This window comes from Ranitomeya imitator, chromosome 3 (assembly GCF_032444005.1).
Source record: "Ranitomeya imitator isolate aRanImi1 chromosome 3, aRanImi1.pri, whole genome shotgun sequence".
Taxonomy (NCBI): domain Eukaryota; kingdom Metazoa; phylum Chordata; class Amphibia; order Anura; family Dendrobatidae; genus Ranitomeya; species Ranitomeya imitator.
The window spans coordinates 774,946,020-774,966,594 of NC_091284.1; the positions used below are offsets into that span (position 1 = coordinate 774,946,020).

The 20,575-nt window shown below is 43.1% G+C and overlaps 1 protein-coding gene across 2 annotated transcripts in view; it reads left to right on the top strand.

The window, feature by feature from the left end:
* The first annotated feature begins 228 nt into the window (after nucleotides 1-228).
* EXPH5 (exophilin 5) overlaps nucleotides 229-20,575 on the top strand; it is a 41,079-nt gene continuing 20,732 nt past the window's right edge. Inside the window, exons 1-2 of one of the 2 annotated variants that reach the window (XM_069759080.1) lie at nucleotides 229-479; nucleotides 12,281-12,434. In XM_069759080.1, coding sequence (XP_069615181.1) covers nucleotides 12,298-12,434 — 137 coding nt within the window. In that variant the 5' untranslated portion in view covers nucleotides 229-479; nucleotides 12,281-12,297. Of the gene's footprint in view, nucleotides 480-12,178; nucleotides 12,435-20,575 lie in introns of those variants that run through there. The other variant, XM_069759079.1, reaches the window with a different exon arrangement.

Genomic DNA, 20,575 nt, shown 5'->3' on the forward strand with positions numbered 1-20,575 from the left:
ATGACTATACTAGAGGTGCCCGGGGCAAGCCTGCCCTAACCCGAGCCTTGTTGAGTGCATTTCTTCTTTTGTTTATATGCTCATTTAAATCATTTCTGTTTTGTCATCTTTGTCCCCTCCTTAAAGGGGACGTTCACATCTGTAGCACTCCTGGCACAGCAGGAGTGTCATCTCCAAGCTGGGCCTGTGACGTGTCCAAACATCTGGTCAAACAGGTTTCTCTCTCCTGCGTTGAGAGACTGTCTAACGCAGCATTAGGAGGTAGATTTTCCTCGTGTACAGACGACTGGGAAACATTCTCTTGCTCTTTTGTTTCAGCAAACTTAAGATTTGGAAGCGAGATGTGAAATGGCTGCACGCCGTGTCCGGAGAGTGGTTCGAGGAGATCCAGAAGAAAAAGTTTAAGGATGATCCAGACGTGAGGAGCTTAGTGAGGTCCCCTCTGACCCATCATCTGAAGAAGAAAACCCCTAAAGGCGGTGAGTCGGGGGAAGCTTTGATGTAGGAGGAGGTGGGTCGTCTGTCAACAACAATGTAAAAAATGAGTTTCACTTATTTAAACAGTAGTAAATCACAAAGTAGCCGAGTAATGATTGACAAAAGGATTAAGAGGTCCTCAGATCTGGCCAAAAAGTAACTATTAGGGGGCGAAAGGCATTGACCTGTAATAACCCTTAGGTTACATGCTCATCTAAAACAGGTATTATTAGTAAAAGTAAACACTCGAGCTGTTGTCAGACATGATGTGTGTTGTCAGGTGCGATGTCTGTTTTTTGAGAAGGTCTGGTAAAACTGGCAGATTTCCTCTTGTAGGACATTTTGATTAATGGTTCTGTGAGTATGGCTGGGATAATGTAGAGTTATAAAAGTTCCAATCACACTGACTTCCCAGAAATTATCAGGATATTGGTTATTAATTAGCTTTTATCCGTATGGGGACTGGAAAAGTTTTCGAGTAGTTTGCAGTTCTACAGCCTACATGTGCAAAATCGGGTAAGACTGGGTGTGGAATAGTACTCAGTCCTCGACTGCATGTTATTTTCTCCCATCTTATATACAAAATATATTCAAGATTACATGTGATCAGGAACGTTTTTAATAAGGAGACCAGTAGTATTGATGATGTGAATGTTTGGTTGTTGTCTACCCGCATGGTCTTACAATTTTTACAGAAGATTGGTATTGTAGAGGGTTTTTTTTTAGTAAGCATCTTTATTTTCCATAAATAAGATTTACTGAACATTTTTTCTTAGTACTCTGTCCTGCTGTTCCTCTTTTATTCCTTCTAGACATCTATAAGTAAATTGACAACTGGGCGTTATTATTGGAAGGTGGGTTGTCCAGTGTGAAATTGTCCAATCAGCACTAACAGGATAGAGACACACCCCTCTGTCATAGAAAAAGGTAACACAAAGTTGTCAACTTATTTGTAAATGTTTGGGAGGAATAACAGAGGAATGATACAAGGTTGAGTTAGAAAATAGAAAATCCAGAAAAGAATTGTTTACAAATGTTTTAGAAAAAGCTGAGAATTCTATAAATTAGCGTAATTAAAAATACAGTCATACTCACATTATTGATCTCTAAACTTCTGGGTCCCCGACAGGTCATTGTTCCAGCAATGACTTGTTGCCACTGACATGTGGCTGGTGCAGCCAATCACTGAAATCACTACTACAGCCAGTGATTGACTGCAGCAGGCAAATGTCTGCAGGAGTAGTAAGAACAGAGACAGACAGGGAACCTGGAAAAGTGTGGAACAGGAATAGCGTAGGTGCGTAAGGTAAGTGAGGTCACAGGGGTACCTTGCAAATGGCTTCTCTAGGGAAACAACTTTTGTGTAGAAGATTTTGAAGTAAGTTAAGGGACAGATTTCTGTTTCAGTTTAGAATATATTTGTGCCAGTTTTGGCTATTTGAAAAAATAGCAAAAAAGGCAGAGATGCTTACCTTCCTAGGCCTCTGAACAAGTGCATTATCAGGATGCAGTGGAGGACCCAGTGGTTAAGATGGCGGTTACACCGGTGCAGAAATACCAATAAGGCAGCCACTCACAACCTACCAAATTAATGGAGGGGGTGGCTGCTTGGCATATGACTGCACATTAGAGACTTGTATGTGGCGCTGTTCACACAATGGGAATGCACAGCATCCAGGTTAACAGCCTATTAGTGACTCCCTTCTATTAGCTCAGGTGGGCTGCGCAGCGCTATTAAGATGCATCCCATGTGAACAGACACCACAGTTTACAAGACAGAGTGGGCCCACCTACACCCCGAAAAAATGCATAAAACACATAAATATGTAAGCTCGTAACCCAACATCAAGGGTCCCCACGCTTACGAGTCCTACTCTAACCAATGCTAGCACAAAGAAAGGATTCAAAGATCCTCCAAAAATTCCAAAAAATAGCAAAAAATGCAGAGATGCTTACTTGCCTATGCCATATTAATGAGTCCTCAGCCCTGGATGCTTCAGAAAAGTGGTTAAAGGCCCTGCAGCTCTTGTACCAAACTTGTCCAACACCTCTCTTTTTGGAAAAGTGTATAAAAGGGGTTGATGCTGCTGTAGGAGGGGGGATGGCGGGTCACTTGTCTGGTGAGCTGGTACTAAGAAATACACCTAGGTGTCTCCATTTTGTATTGATGCAATAATAGTTAGGCTCTGGTCACCCCTTACACTCTCAGGTGGTCCATTATTACTATTTCAGGTCTTTGTTACGTACATGGCCTTATCACGCTACACGGGAGTGAGACAGAGAAAATTGAGAACCCAAGAGTGGACTCTCTGGGTCGCGGCCCCAGAGCCCCCATGGGCAAGCAAACCTGATGGACGCACCCCCTATACAGGGAGTGTTAGGAGCAGGCCCAAGGAGGATGGAACTGCAACTGCCGGAGCCAAAGGGACGACTGGGTGAAGTTGGAGAACAGGAACTCTGAGGATGACGAGGCGGTGAGCTGGAAAAGAAACACAAGTATTAGGAGACGGCAATACTACTGTAAGAGTATGGAGGCAGCGGAGGACAAAAGAACCAGGAACAAACAGAACAAGCACGGAAGGAACGGCGCACTGGGAACCAGCACTAGAGAACGGCCTGAGCACAATGCTAGATAATCAGATTTGCAGCAACGACGATACACAGGCGCTTTACCTGGGGAAGCGCCGAGCAGAAATACCCGGTGGGCGCCGCCATATTGGAGGCGGAGCCACCGGGTCCCGACCTCCCAGAAAGCCGAGCGGCGGAGGAGACGCTACGGCGCATGTGCGGACCGCCAACGCGCCGAGAACCAGAGAAGCCGGGCAGAGAAGGACGAGGAGGGACGTTGGGAGCGCGCCAGCCGGACAGGTGAGTATCAGTGATCGTGACAGGCCTGTTATTGTAGAAAGTGTCTCACAATGTGCAGAGCAATTTTCTTTCCCCGGGGCATTCATATACAGTGTAGGTAGGACAACAAATTGAGGCACATGATGTGTTTTGTCTCTGTTCATCATCATTATTCATTGTTGATTTAGAGGCGACAGATCATCGGAACATTAGATCATTATTTTTTGCATTTGCATAGAGCTATTGGTCGTAGAGAGTGGAGTGATGGTTTATAGATGACGTTAAGCCTAATTATTTTTTTCAAAATAAGCAGATCTGCAGTACCCGACAGCGGCCGCGACACAGTGTACAGAGCTGAGCTGTTCTGTTCCGTATATTTACATCCGACTGCCGCTAGAGGAGAGAACAGCTGATCTGTGGAGGAGCCGGGTGTCAGAACCTTATTGGTCTTGTATTGATCAGTATAAATGTGGTGGAAACCCCCTTTACGGCCTTGTTGCACAGAGCAATGATCAACGGAACCTAGTTTCATAGGAATGTCCTTTCTCTTTTTAAATCAGATACATTTTTATTAGCAAAATTTAAATCAACAGATAATCTCAATATTGCCAAATTTAACAGGATCACAAATTTCAAAATGACCTCCCCTCCTATTACATATATGAACAGCAAATGATTAATAATACAGCCTTCATTGGGGATCATCTTCTCTAAACCCATGATGTCCACAATGTCTCAAATGTTTTCCCCCTTTTCTTTTAACATAAATACTCTTCTCTATGTTCACAATAGAATCAGATTGTCTATCAAATTCTCTCAGCGTCGGCGGTTCTTCATTTATCCAGTATCTGGCGATTAGTTTCCACGCAATTTATAGTAATCTAGCTATTACCGCCTTATATTTATTTTGTACCCGAATCTCCTCCACGTATCCCAGAATACACACCACAGGATCCTTCTCAGCTATACGCTCCCTCCACGGCATTAACCACTGTTATCTGGGTTGTAAGATAGCGCTCACTAGCGCATTGTGGAATACTCGCTTGGCACGGGATTTAAGCACTCAGGCATGGTTGCTCCACGCAAACAGTCTTATTCGGTTTATTAGACATCATAAACCATAACACAAACAGTTCATTACAGTTCGTTATATACATCAATGGAACACTTTGACCACCGACAGTCTGTTCCAATGGCAGCTACGTCTCTGCCTGTAACCCCTTGTTATCTGGAGTTACCTTGCAGGAGCTCCGGCTCCACACACTGACTCCTGCCAGTGCTGGTTCACAGGGGGAAAACTGCCTCCCCGGGATCACCGTCCTTGTGACCAGCGCACCTCAGATAGTCCAGACCCGCAGTAGGAACTGTAGCTTCCCCAACACAGAAGCCGTCACAGGCTCTGTAGATGCAGCCTCTCCATGCACTTCCAGGAAGTCCAGTCACAGGCACTTCCAACACACAGGCCATCAGTCCATGGTCCCACCAGTTGCTTGCAGGACTCCAGTCCATATCAGGACAATCCAACACCCTGACCATTCCAGGACTCACACTCTCACCAGGTTCTTGCAGGACTCCAGTCCATCCCATGATAATCCAACACCCTGACCATTCCAGGACTCACACTCTCACCAGGTGCTTGCAGGACTCCAGTCCATCCCAGGACAATTCAACACCCTGAGCATTCAGGTCCACTGTCTTTCTAAGTGCTTCCAGAACGTCTCCTACTCCCAAGGGCCTCCAACACAGACCTGACCTTCCACGTGGACCATACAGATCCAAACACTTTCCATTATGTAGTTTGTAACCACACCCACGGGTGAGGTATGGATCACATGGGCTGATCACGTGATCCTGACATCACTGCAGGTCCTCAAACACCCGTACTTCCCACAGGAAAATGGGTACAGTGAGCACCCTCACCCAGTGGTGAGGTATGTGGGTAGCCAGACCCTCCCACCTCTCACAGCTACCCGCAACCTGGACCCAGATGCACTAAAAGAACATTTTAGTGCTCATGTGCACCAAAGACAAAATACTCCGGGTTGCATTGCAGGGAGCAGCTCCCTATATCATAGGGAGGCTTACAGCGCAGAAGACCTCCTCCTCTGCGACACATACCGGCCATTCACAACAATGCCGGACACTGTCTCACTATCCCCATTACACCTCCATGCGTGTCCTGGGGAGCACATACAGCGCCCCCTAGCTATAACAGGGGTCACTGCATCACATGGTTCAGCCTTGGACTCTGCCATAGTATATGGAGGATCCCTGCCCCTTCAGCCTGGCAGGAATGTTCTTTCTCAATCATTGTCCCATGTAAACATCAATCACCCAACAAACACAAACGCTCATATCTTGCCTGATATAATCTTTTATGTAGCAGTACAACAACCCATGTAAATGGCAATGTGCTGTTCATCCGCATACAGTTTGTTCATTCATGTAATTGGAAGCGTAGCGAACATTGTCTTGTTACTGTACCTGTGTAAAAGACCCCTTCCAGTTAACTTGTGCCTAGTAATGAGCCTTACAACTCTGTTGTCATCACATTTACAAATCTCTTTATACATTAGACTTAAAGGAGTTTTCTGCCCCTTTGTTCAGCTTGACATCTAGTCCCAGTGGGCTAATAAAGGAAAAAATTGCATATACTTATCATTCAGTCACCTGCTGTTCCTCCAGGCTGCTGGCCATGTTCCCTACTGGTCTCTTCCCCTTATTGTTGATTGCCTATAGCAGTCATATGACCAAGTGCTAAAAAAAAACCCTATGTATAGTCATCTATTGATCACCTGCACATGACTTCCACCAATCTCATACCCTTATCTTCTAACCTGGTAGCTGCTCAACCACTGCAGACAATTTCTGATTGGCTGCATCAGTCACGTGCTGGCCTTGTCAGAGGAGTAAGATATAACACTAGGCGTACATGGCCAGGTGGAGAAGAGATAGGGGGTCGCTAGTAGTGTACCGTAAATGCCATTTCTTTTTTTCTTACCTTAGGACACTCATACCGTTTATCAAGTTAAAGAAATGTTCAGAAAACACCTTTATTTGTAATGGATAAAAATAAATACTATGAATGTGATGGCAATGGTAACAGGATTGTAAGGCTGATTACAAGGCACAGCTCTGATAACCATAAGGGACCTTTTACACGGGTATTGTAACAAGCACAGCCAGAGATATACCATGTTGATCGGCTTTGGTTACATTTCCAAAACACTTACTTTACCTCAATGGGGCCAAATGTCATGTAACTTTTAGTTCGTTCCACCTTCTAACACCCACTACTGAAACAGTAGTGATAGGTAGAAAAGGACTGATCCAGTCGACTAGCCGTGTCAGCACCAAGAAAACTTATCAAAACCTGTTCTTAGATAGAAATAATATTTACCCATTTGTAATCAAAGTGAATTTGTCTCCAGATTTCACAATACAAAGTGTACAAAAAAAGAAGAAGATCCCTTAGACCTGATGAAACTGGTGTACTTACTTTGAAAATCCACCTCAGGATGGCTAGCATAATCCTGAAATCAATATTATCATTTTGGGTTCCATCCAGAGCTGGATTCCTAAAATGCTAAAATTTTAATTAGGAAACTTTCACAAAGGATCATACAGCCATGGATTTTCACAGTAAGTGCACCAGTCTCATCAGGTCTGAGATATCTAATTCTTATCCTATAAGGAAGCAGCCAATTTTTGTTTTTGAATATACATTTTCTCCTCCCTCTTCCTCAAAGAACCTTTATTTTTTTCTTACGTCAACATAGCCATATGAGGGCTTTTTTTTCTGTGAGACGAGTTGTAGTTTTGAATGACACCATTTAAGGTACCTTCACACATAACGATTTTGTTAACGATATCGTTGCAACGTCACGCTTTTTGTGACGTAGCAACGATCCCGCTAACGATCTCGTTATGTGTGACAGCGACCAACGATCAGGCCCCTGCTGGGAGATCGTTGGTCGTGGGGAATGATCAGGACCTTTTTTTGGTCGCTGATCACCCGCTGTCATCACTGGATCGGCGTGTGTGACGCCGATCCAGCGATGTGTTCACTTGTAACCAGGGTAAATATCGGGTTACTAAGCGCAGGGCCGCGCTCAGTAACCCGATATTTACCCTGGTTACCATTGTAAAAGTAAAAAAAAAAAAAACAGTACATATTCACATTCTCATGTCTGTCACGTCCCCCGCCGTCAGCTTCCCTGCACTGACTGTCAGCGCCAGCCGTAAAGCAGAGCACAGCGGTGATGTGTGTGTGTGTGTGTGTATATATATATATATATATATATATATATATATATATATATATATATATATATATATACTGTGTTCCAAATTATTATGCAAATTAGATTTAAGTGTCATAAAGATTTAATGGTCTTATTTTTCAAATAAACTCATGGATGATATTGTGTCTCAGCGCTCAATGGATCACTGAAATCAATCCTAAACACATGGATGATTAGGTTTCCAGGTGATTCTAATTAAAGGAAAACTACTTAAAAACTATGTTCCACATTATTGAGCAGGCCACAGGTTTCAAGTAATATGGGAACTAAAAAGGATCTCTCCGCTGCTGAAAAGCATTAAATAGTGCAATGCCTTGGACAAGGTATGAAAACATTAGATATTCCACGAAAACTTAAGAGTGGTCATCATACTGTGAAGAGATTTGTGACTGAAACAGAGCAAAGACAGAGTTCATGCAGATAAAGGCATAATGTGGAAGGTTTCTGCCAGACAAATTCATGGGATTAAGAGAGCAGCTGCCAAAATATCATTACAAAGCAGCAAACAGTTATTTGAAGTTGCTGGTGCCTCTGGAGTCCCTTGATCCTCAAGGTGTAGGATCCTTCAAAAGCTTGCTGTGGTGCATAAACCTAATATTCAGCCACCCTTAACAGTGTTCACAAGCAGAAATGGTTAAAGTGGGCCCAGACATACATGAACACTAATTTCCAAATAGTCTTGTTTTACTAATGAGTGTCGAGCAACCCTGGATGGTCCAGATGGATGGAGTAGTGGATGGTTGGTGGAGGCCACCATGTCCCAACAAGACTGCGAAGTCAGCAAGGAGGTGGAGGAGTCACATTTTGGGCCAGAATCATGGGGAAACAGCTGGTAGGACGCCATAAGGTTCCTGAAGGTGTGAAAATGACCTCTGTAAAGTATTTAGAGTTTCGTACTGACAACTTTCTTCCATGGTCTAAAAAGCAGAAACGTGCCTTCAGGGGCAAAATCATCTTCATGCTGACAATGCCCCATCTCATGCTGCAAAGAATACCTCACTGGCTGCTATGGGCATAAAAGGAGATAAACTCATGGTGTGGCCACCATCTTCCCCTGACCTCAACCCTATAGAGAACCTTTGGAGTATCATCAAGCAAAATATCTATGAGGGTGGGAGGCAGTTCACATCAAAACAGCAGCTCTGGGAGGCTATTCTGACTTCATGCAAAGAAATACAGGCAGAAACTCTCCAAAAACTCACAAGTTCAATGGATGCAAGAATTGTGAAGGTGATATCAAAGAAGGTTTCCTATGGTAACATGTAACTTGGCCTGTTAGGAGGTTTTGGAGTTAAATAGCTTTTTTGTTCAGTGAATGTGACCTCCTAATGCTACAAATTCCACAAATGAGCATTTTCAGTTCTTTAAAACATATCAAATGTATAGAAATTCTACTGTGCCTAATAATTTGGAACAGTGCATTTTGAGTTTTTATTTGTTTTGGAGATTATACTGTTATCATTGGGAGGTTTCTTCAATAAAATTCGATGTATACGGGTGATGACTTTTATTAGACTGACTGTCATTTGCACCGACCATTTAGGAAAATCTGAGTAAAATATCATTTGCATAATAATTTGGAACACAGTGTATATATATATATTTATTTATTTTTGTAAAGCTTTTTTACCTTTAGTCCCAATGGAAGACTTGAACTTGCAGTTGTTTGATGGCTTGCTCTATTATATTCTATTGCACTGTGTAGTGTTATTCTGGGACTGCTATGAAGCTCAGCCAGAGGATGGGCTTCACAGAACAACCAATGTGGGAGCAAAAGGGTCTTTCAGCAGGCCCCCCAACTGACATGACAACTTATCATCCCCCCCGTGATTACGTTTCGAGGTGGATTGAGGGCATTCAAAACTGACACTTGAGTAGGATTGCACATCATTGCTGTCAGTGATTGATAGAGGCATTTAACAGGTTAACAGCAGAGATTGAAGCTAGCTCCGATTCTTGCTAACAAGAGGCGGATTTATTGGTATCCATTCGCAAACCCATTTGTCACACATGGAAGCCATATCGCGTGTGTGAACAGACACTAATTCTTTCAGTATCGGCCTCCATGCTTACACTAAGAGATGTTTTAGATTTTCTTGGCAAGTTAATAAAAATTCCAAATAAATTAATAGAAACCAATCCAAAAGGTTTACATGGGATTTCTGATGACAGGGACTGATGCCGATCTCAGGTCTGTGATGTCTCTCCGATAGTCCTTGTCCGGAGGGAGAAGATTTGAGGACAAACTGGATTTTAATCTGGCTGATACTTTTTTGCCTGGAGATAAGCATTGAATGAAATGTCTAGCAGCCGCTTCTATCATGTTCAAAAAATGCAAATCCAAGCATGTTTTATGAAACACACAGGTAAAATAGCTTAAAGGCTATGGAAATCTTTGACATGGAAAAAAAATATTTTTACATGTGTTAGTGGTTACCTTTAGATAATCAACTAAGTTTCAGGCTGAATTTTTCATTCCTTCATTAATATCCAGACCCCTTGATATGCAGTTTGCAGCCTGATCCAAGTTTCAGATTTTTCTTTCTGTGGGAGTGTCATTCCCAGTAATACAGGCTGGATGTGAGGTGCTTCTGTCTATATTAGCTCATATATCAGCACAGCTTCTATCCTGCATTCATTTTCTTCTTCTCTTGTGCTTTACAACTGTTTTATAGAAAGCAGTAAGGAGAAGATCTCAGACATTTTTTGGAAAAGTAATCAACTGGATAAAAGACATTCAGACACTCTCTCTGCAGCAGCAAAATTTCAGGAAGGCTATTTGTAAAGACGCTTAACTATGTATTTAGGAAGTAAGTTAACAATAAAATTCTGGGGAAAGGTGTGCGTTGGCTTTAAAAAGCTATGGTAAATGTGTATTGTTGTTGTTCGTTTGCTTCATACAGTAAATGCAGAATTAGGCAACTTTCTACAGACTCTTCATAAAAAAATGCAGAGAATTTTGCCTAGCTAGCTGGTCTGCAAAATGTGCTCCTGGCTGTGACAGCTCCCGGTGCGCTCTCCTTCTCCCTGCTCTGTGTGTGCAGGTAGGATGAGGAAATCAGGAGACACAGTCAAATTAATTCGGGAGAGCAGATCACTCCCTTTGTGGACACAGAGAAAAGCACACACAGGTCAGTTTGTAAAGGGAGTGAGAGAATCGTACCGACTGGGTACAAGTGCAAGGAGAAGGCAGACAATGGAGAGAAAGATCACACATTCTTCAGCATGACTGTCAACACAAGCTGGAAGGGATCCCTCATGAGGTCTAGCTGGTAAAATCACTCCCAGGAATGAAGCTGTGCTGATACTTAAAGGGCTGGTCTAACGGTAAAGCATTTTTCTCCTAACTCCCTATCTATTTAGTCCCGTAATCCTAAGCAACGAAGGGTCATCAGTGACGCTCATTTCAGGGACTGATCTCTGCTCTGTCCTTAGGTGTCTCCTTTGTGCAGTGCCTCCCACCATACAAAGTCTTCCCCAGTGTCCTTTTCGATGAACACAGCGTCCGGTCTGTTGTCGGTTTAGATAAACAGTTATGAGCTGGCATCAGAGCTTTTGGGACCACCCCTTTAAGCGCTACTGACCACTGGTCACACAGATCTTACATCCAGCATGTATTACTGGGAGACACACTCCCACAAGAGAAAGGCCTAAAACGGAAAGCATAACGAGGGCGTCTGAAAATAAATGAAGGACTGAAGATGTAGTGCAATATTATTAACTAAAGGTAACCACAAATATACATGTAAAAATTGTGATTTTCATGTCAAAGGTGTCTATAGCCTTAAAGGGGTGATGTTCTTCACCCCAAAAAAGATTCACTGGACCATGGTCTCCTGCGTCCAATTTGTACTCTGACAGCCCAACCAGGATCTTGTGTCGAGGCAGCACGTGACATTATGACGTTGCAAGTTCAAGGGACCCTGAAAATCTGAAAATCATTTTTCTCTTCTATTCTGGTTAGAAAGGTCCCTTGACAATAATCCAGAGTCTTCCTCCTGGAACCCCCAGTGATCAGCTGTAACCTCTTGAGAAACCAGTCTTGATCCAAACGCAGGGTCTTAATGAATTTGACAAATCTTTCAGCTGTGCGAGCGCCATCCTGGGTATCAATGGCACCTAATTCATTAGGCTCCACACGTGCATTTAATGAATGTCTCCATTTTTAGCCACCTGGGGTCTACTGGTAAGTGATAATTATAAAGGAGGGTCGGACACTTTCTCCTCAGTGCTGATACTAGTGAAGAATCTGTAAATCACACCCCATTCCCCAGACACAGCAGGCTCCTTGTGTCCTGGTTACTCCCGTGTATCTAAGCTGCAGTGTGTGCTGCCGTCACGGAGCAGCGTGCTAACAATAGTCACATACTTTGCACTTTGTACCTTTGAATTTTGATTTTTAGATGATAAGTACAGTTGTGCACTACGTATCGGCAGATTATACAGGAGGGCCCGCGTACCAGCACCCTGGGATGACCGAGGGAAATGCATTTATTGCTAAAAAATAAGCTTCATTTTTTAAGTCCGGATTTCACTTGTCACGGAGTGGACTTATCATTTCAGCACTCGCACTGCCAGTATGTGCGTAGTCCTGCCGAGCCGCGTCCGCTGAGTCTGTGGGTGAACGGCTAACATGTCTTCTTTGCTTCCAGATCCTGAATCCTCTAGAATGACAACATCTAGAAACTTTCAGCCCCAAAAGAGCTCCGGATCGTCTTTCCTCGGACTTCGCTCTCCTTTATCGTCTTTATTCTCCTTCAGGAAGTCTGCCAAGCAAAATGTAAAGCCGCCATCTCCGCAGGAGAGGTAATGCTTTATTGAATTTCTTCATCGCCAATCTTCCAGTTTTATGGTTACAGTCCGATGTGTCACCTGTGATCCCCGGTGCTCTTCTTTCCTCGCACATGCAGTGATGGTGGTAATCTCTGCAGATTGCGGAGCTTTGTCTTGTCGGATATTCTGTGCCTAAAATCATACGTACAAGAATTGTCGATATATAGTGGCTTAGTTGCTTAGGACAGAAGTGCGAGGAAAAGGAAGCCAAATCGGTTTTTTTCAGAGTTTTTGCAATTTCTCATTACTTTCAATGAGTAAAAAAAATGCTGCAAAAATCCTGAAAGAATTGACGTGCTGCAGTTCTCAATATCTGTAAGGAAATTTTAAAAAATTTAATTTTTGAAATCATATAGTTTTTGTTGTAAAGTGCAGCTTTTTTCCCACCCGAAAAAAAAAAAAGCACCAAAAAAATGCTGCAAAAAGCAGCGTGTGAACGTAAGCCGTATGTAGTTGCTGCTGATGACAGAGCATCGTCTACACTTGGTGTATGACTACTTAGATGCCAGCTTGCTGCCTGGAGACTGTCCTTATTCACTGACAGCAAGCACGTTTCTTGAAAATGTCGAGGAGGTGAAACAGGACGAATGTTAGAAAGTTGCAGAAGTTTGATTGTATGTAGGGATTACGTCTTATTAATATTATAACCACAAAGCCCTCTAATTGTCTAACACTGTCCGTGGATGTGATGACAGTCTAACTAGAAGAGAAAAGTTGGAAAAGGTTGTGATGAAATCCCCAACTAATAGCAGCAGCTCCTGATACCCTTAAGGTACCTTCACACTGAACAACTTAACAACGATAACGACAGCGATCCGCGACGTTGCAGCATCCTGGATAGCGATATCGTTGTGTTTGACAAGCAGCAGCGATCAGGATCCTGCTGTGACATCGTTGGTCGGAGCTAGAAGGTCAGAACCTTATTTCATCGCTGGATCACCCGCTGACATCGCTGGTTATGGGGGACTTTAACTACCCGGATATTAACTGGGAAACAGAAACCTGTGAAACCCATAAAGGCAACAGGTTTCTGCTAATAACCAAGAAAAATTATCTTTCACAATTGGTGCAGAATCCAACCAGAGGAGCAGCACTTTTAGACCTAATACTATCTAATAGACCTGACAGAATAACAAATCTGCAGGTGGTCGGGCATTTAGGAAATAGCGACCACAATATTGTGCAGTTTCACCTGTCTTTCACTAGGGGGACTTGTCAGGGAGTCACAAAAACATTGAACTTTAGGAAGGCAAAGTTTGAACAGCTTAGAGATGCCCTTAATCTGGTAGACTGGGACAATATCCTCAGAAATAAGAATACAGATAATAAATGGGAAATGTTTAAGAACATCCTAAATAGGCAGTGTAAGCGGTTTATACCTTGTGGGAATAAAAGGACTAGAAATAGGAAAAACCCAATGTGGCTAAACAAAGAAGTAAGACAGGCAATTAACAGTAAAAAGAAAGCATTTGCACTACTAAAGCAGGATGGCACCATTGAAGCTCTAAAAAACTATAGGGAGAAAAATACTTTATCTAAAAAACTAATTAAAGCTGCCAAAAAGGAAACAGAGAAGCACATTGCTAAGGAGAGTAAAACTAATCCCAAACTGTTCTTCAACTATATCAATAGTAAAAGAATAAAAACTGAAAATGTAGGCCCCTTAAAAAATAGTGAGGAAAGAATGGTTGTAGATGACGAGGAAAAAGCTAACATATTAAACACCTTCTTCTCCACGGTATTCACGGTGGAAAATGAAATGCTAGGTGAAATCCCAAGAAACAATGAAAACCCTATATTAAGGGTCACCAATCTAACCCAAGAAGAGGTGCGAAATCGGCTAAATAAGATTAAAATAGATAAATCTCCGGGTCCGGATGGCATACACCCACGAGTACTAAGAGAACTAAGTAATGTAATAGATAAACCATTATTTCTTATTTTTAGGGACTCTATAGCGACAGGGTCTGTTCCGCAGGATTGGCGCATAGCAAATGTGGTGCCAATATTCAAAAAGGGCTCTAAAAGTGAACCTGGAAATTATAGGCCAGTAAGTCTAACCTCTATTGTTGGTAAAATATTTGAAGGGTTTCTGAGGGATGTTATTCTGGATTATCTCAATGAGAATAACTGTTTAACTCCATATCAGCATGGGTTTATGAGAAATCGCTCCTGTCAAACCAATCTAATCAGTTTTTATGAAGAGGTAAGCTATAGGCTGGACCACGGTGAGTCATTGGACGTGGTATATCTCGATTTTTCCAAAGCGTTTGATACCGTGCCGCACAAGAGGTTGGTACACAAAATGAGAATGCTTGGTCTGGGGGAAAATGTGTGTAAATGGGTTAGTAACTGGCTTAGTGATAGAAAGCAGAGGGTGGTTATAAATGGTATAGTCTCTAACTGGGTCGCTGTGACCAGTGGGGTACCGCAGGGGTCAGTATTGGGACCTGTTCTCTTCAACATATTCATTAATGATCTGGTAGAAGGTTTACACAGTAAAATATCGATATTTGCAGATGATACAAAACTATGTAAAGCAGTTAATACAAGAGAAGATAGTATTCTGCTACAGATGGATCTGGATAAGTTGGAAACTTGGGCTGAAAGGTGGCAGATGAGGTTTAACAATGATAAATGTAAGGTTATACACATGGGAAGAAGGAATCAATGTCACCATTACACACTGAACGGGAAACCACTGGGTAAATCTGACAGGGAGAAGGACTTGGGGATCCTAGTTAATGATAAACTTACCTGGAGCAGCCAGTGCCAGGCAGCAGCTGCCAAGGCAAACAGGATCATGGGGTGCATTAAAAGAGGTCTGGATACACATGATGAGAGCATTATACTGCCTCTGTACAAATCCCTAGTTAGACCGCACATGGAGTACTGTGTCCAGTTTTGGGCACCGGTGCTCAGGAAGGATATAATGGAACTAGAGAGAGTACAAAGGAGGGCAACAAAATTAATAAAGGGGATGGGAGAACTACAATACCCAGATAGATTAGCGAAATTAGGATTATTTAGTCTAGAAAAAAGACGACTGAGGGGCGATCTAATAACCATGTATAAGTATATAAGGGGACAATACAAATATCTCGCTGAGGATCTGTTTATACCAAGGAAGGTGACGGGCACAAGGGGGCATTCTTTGCGTCTGGAGGAGAGAAGGTTTTTCCACCAACATAGAAGAGGATTCTTTACTGTTAGGGCAGTGAGAATCTGGAATTGCTTGCCTGAGGAGGTGGTGATGGCGAACTCAGTCGAGGGGTTCAAGAGAGGCCTGGATGTCTTCCTGGAGCAGAACAATATTGTATCATACAATTATTAGGTTCTGTAGAAGGACGTAGATCTGGGGATTTATTATGATGGAATATAGGCTGAACTGGATGGACAAATGTCTTTTTTCGGCCTTACTAACTATGTTACTATGTTACTATGTAATCGGCGTGTGTGACGCTGATCCAGCGATGTCTTCACTGGTAACCAGGGTAAACATCGGGTTACTAAGTGCAGGGCCGCGCGCTTAGTAACCTGATATTTACCCTGGTTACCATTGTAAATGTAAAAAAAAAAAAAAACACTACATACTTACATTCCGGTGTCTGTCGCTGTGCTCTGCTTTACGGTTGGCCGGCGCTCACAGTCCGTGCGGGAAGCTGGCTGCGAGGGACGCGACAGACACCGGAATGTAAGTATGTTGTGTTTTTTTTTTTTAGGTAACCAGGGTAAATATCGGGTTACTAAGCGCGGCCCTGCGCTTAGTAACCCGATGTTTACCCTGTTTACCTGGGGACCTCGGCATCGTTGGTTGCTGGAGAGCTGTCTGTGTGACAGCTCTCCAGCGACCACACAACGACTAAACAGCGACGCTGCAGCGATCGGCATCGTTGTCTATATCGCTGCAGCGTCGCTTAATGTGACGGTACCTTTAAGGCTCACTGTAGCTATTTAAGGTATGTCCACACGTGACGGAAATACTGTCCATTTCATCAGCGTATTTGCACTCTAACAATGGGAGCGGATTACAGGAGCGGACACGTGAATCCTTTCTGAGCGGTGCACAGTTTTAGCTCCTCAGCGGGTAGATTTCCACCGCAGATGTCACCCCATTCACTGCACCAGGATGAAATCCGCGGCAATACCAGAGTGAAATCCGTATGTGGAACCTGAAGGTTTTACCGTGGATTTTATCATCAGATAAATTTTAGCTGATACATTTTAATCCAAAAATGAAGAAAGTGTCAGTGATCAGATAAATGATTGATATGTGCAATACATAAGCGTCACCTCCAATGATGGCCGGTGATCATACACTAAAGCTCTCTATGGAAATTGCATTGGTTTTATGACTTGGACATAGTCCTGACAGCACAGTATGTTGGTCCTAAAAGGAGGTTGTCATAGTCTGGTGCGATTCCATAAAGTGATCCATGACTACAATTCATAAGCCCAGTGTCGCAAAAAAACAGTTGTCTAACTATTTCCATTATTGTATGACTACACTGCGCACATCCCTTTATATTATTATTGTGCTCATGACCCTGGTGTGGTCACTGGCGTATAATGTGGTCACAGTCTCAGGAAATAATGGGAACTAAAGGGGATGTCTCCTTTAGAAAACCATTTACTAGTCACAGAGGAGAGCAACTACAAAATGTGACTCGTGCTTAGGAGGACCTAGCTTGACTATGTGATGCACAACCCTTTGGTTTCAATTGAAAATGTGTAAAGCTGTGTTTGCACTATGGTGACGCTGTAGAAAATCGGGCACTTGGATATACAGTCATGGCCAATAGTGTTGGCACCCTTGAAATTGTTCCAAAAAATGAAGTATTTCTCCTAGAAAATGATTACAATTACACATGTTTAATAATACACGTGTTTATTTCCTTTGTGTGTATTGCAACAACACCAAAAAATAGAAAAAAAGGTAAATTGGAGATAATTTCACACAAAACACCGAAAATGGGCCGGACGAAATTATTGACACCCTCCTCTTAATATTTAATTTCACACCCTTTGGAATAAATAACTGCAATCAATCACTTTCTATAACCATCAACAAGGTTCTTACACCTCTCAACTGGAATTTTGAACCACTCTTCTTTTGCAAACTGCTCCATGTCTCTCATATTTGAAGGCGCCTTCTCCCAAAGGCAATTTTAAGGTCTCCCCCAGGTGTTCGATGGGGTTTAGATCCGGACTCATTGTTAAGAACTCTGCAGCGCTTTGTTTCCATCCATTTCTGGGGGCTTCCTGAAGTATGAAGTATGTTTCAGGGGGCTTCCTGAAGTATGTTTGGGGTCATTATCCTGCTGGAAGACTCATTACCTGGACACAAATCCTGCATTCTAACACTGCGCACTACATTGAGAGCCAAAATCCTTTGGTAACCTTCGGATTTCATGATGCTTTGCACGCCGTCAAGGCACCCAGTGCCAGAGGCATCAGAACAACCCCAAAACGTCTTTGAACTCCCCCATATTTAACTGTAGGTACTATGTTCTTTTCTTTGTAAGTATCATTCCTTTTCAGTAAATAGGAAAATGATGTGCTTTACCAAAAAGCTCTATCTTGGTCTCATTTGTTCACAAGACTCTTTCCCAGAAGAATTTTGGCTTACTCACGTACATTTTGGCAAACTGCAGTCTATCTTTTTTAGGTCTCTGTGTCAGCAGTGGGGTCCTCCTTGCTCTCCTGACCCAGGTTACATTTCATTCAAATGTTGATGGATAGTTCACGCTGACTCTGATGAACCCTGAGCCTGCAAGACAGCTTGAATTTCTCTGGACCTTGGTTGGGGCTGCTTATCCACCATCTGGACTATCCTGCGTTGCAACCTTTCACCAATTTTTCTCCACCATCCACGTCAAGGAAAATTAGCTACAGTGGTGTGGGTTGTAATCTTCAAGATTATGTTGCCTACCGTGGACAAAGGAACATCAAGATCCCTGAAGATGGACTTGTTACTTTCAGATTGGTGATATTTTTCAACAATTTTGGTCCTCAAGTCCTCAGACAGTTCTCTTCTTCTCTTTCTGTTTACCATGCTTAGTGTGACACACTCAGACACACAATGCAAAGATTAAGTAAACTCTCCCCTTTTTATCTGGCTTCAGGCGTCGTTTGACCGAGCATCACATGCTAGAAACAAAGTTGTTTACCCACATTTTTGGAAAGGTGCCAACAATTTTGTGCGGCCTATTTTTGGGGTTTTGTGTGAGATTATGTCTAATTTGCCTTTTTTCCTCTGTTTTTTGTGTTGTTCCAGTACAAACAAAGGAAATAAACACGCGTATAACAAAACATGTAATTGCAATAATTTTCTGGTAAATATGCATCTTCTTATTCAAGGGTGCCAACACTTTGGGTTATGAATGTATAAATGTTTTGTGCGGATCCTACCTTTTGGTGATTCATGCTGGCGGCAGATCTGAGGATAGTGCTTCTATGACTTCAGTTGGTCATGCCTTACTAAAGCTGCGGGAAGACATAGAGAATGGCAATGTTTATGTCCTAACAAGGCTTCTAGATCTGTGCATCTCAAACCGTGAGGGGCCCTGTAAAAGTTGGTATGGGGCAGCTCCGGAAGGTCTCAAATAAATGGTAAATTGAGCCGGCTGTACTTTCAGTTTTGGTGTCGATATCCTTCAGTATTCTCGAGGCCAATTTCTTGCAATAGTCCCTCTTCTCCACTCTGCAGTGAAAGTGGCGTCACCAAGGGTCAAGAACGGAGAATACATTGTTAAAGGGTTTTCCAGCGCTGAACATTTTTTTAAAATATGGCCACAATGCTAATAAGTAGTGATGAGCGAATATACTCGTTACTCGAGATTTCCCTAGCACGCTCCGGTGTCCTCCGAGTATTTTTAAGTGCTCGGAGATTTCGTTTTCTTTTGCCGCAGCTGGATGATTTACAGCTACTAGCCTGCTTGATTACATGTTTGGATTCCCTAGCAACCAGGCAACCCCCACATATACTTATGCTGGCTAATAGCTGTAAATCATTCAGCTGCGGCGATGAAAACTACATCTCCGAGCACTAAAAAATACTTGGGAAATCTCGAGTAACGGGTATATTCGCTCATCACTACTAATAAACAATACTCGCCTTACCACTTCTGACACAACGCTGCTTGCCCACAGGCCTCCGTACTTCTTCTTGGTAGTGCAGTGTTGGACACCAATGTAGGAAACGATTGATAGCAGCGGTCCCATGTTATCCAGTATGAATAGTAAGTACGGAGACTGCCAGGAGACTAAGACACTGTTGGAGTGGCGGGGTATTAATACGTTGTGTATTATTATTTTTTGTCACACTTTGAGGAGGGACTTTGTTTCGGGTCATTGTCATGCTGGAAGACACAGTCACAATCCATCTTTAATGCTACTACTGAGGGAAGAAGGTTGTTGGGCAAAATCTCGCGATACATGACCCCATCCATTCCTTCCTTCAATACGGTGCAGTCCTCCTGTCCCCTTTGCAGAAAAAAGTACCTACAAAGTATGATGTTTCCCCCACCGTGCTTCACGATTGGGACTGTGTTCTTGGGGTTGTACTCATCCTTCTTCCTTCAAACACGGCGAGTGGAGTTGATACCAAAAAGTTATATTTTGGTCTGACCTTCTCCCATGCCTTCTCTGGATCATTCAGATGGTCATCGGCGGACTTCAAACGGGCCTGGACATGTGCTTTCGTGAGCAGGGGACATTGCGTGCCCTGCAGGATTTTAATCCATGACGATGTAGTTTGTAATTAACGATAATGTTTGAGACTGTGGTCCCAGCTCTCTGCAGTTCATTGACCAGGTCTTCCCGTGTAGTTCTGGGCTGATTCCTGACCTTTCTCAGAATCATCCTTACCCCACGAGGCGAGATCTTGCATGGAGCCCCAGACCGAGGAAGACTGAAAGTCATCTTATGTTTCTTCCATTTTCTAATAATTGTGCCAACAGTTGTTGCCTTCTCACCAAGCTGCTTGCCTATTGTCCTGTATCACATCCCAGCCCCCCGATCTGTGGTCCGCTCCCCTCCGTCCTGTGCTCCGCTCCCCCGTCCTCCTGTCCGCTCCCCCCGTGCTCCAATCACACCCCCCGTGCTCCAGTCAA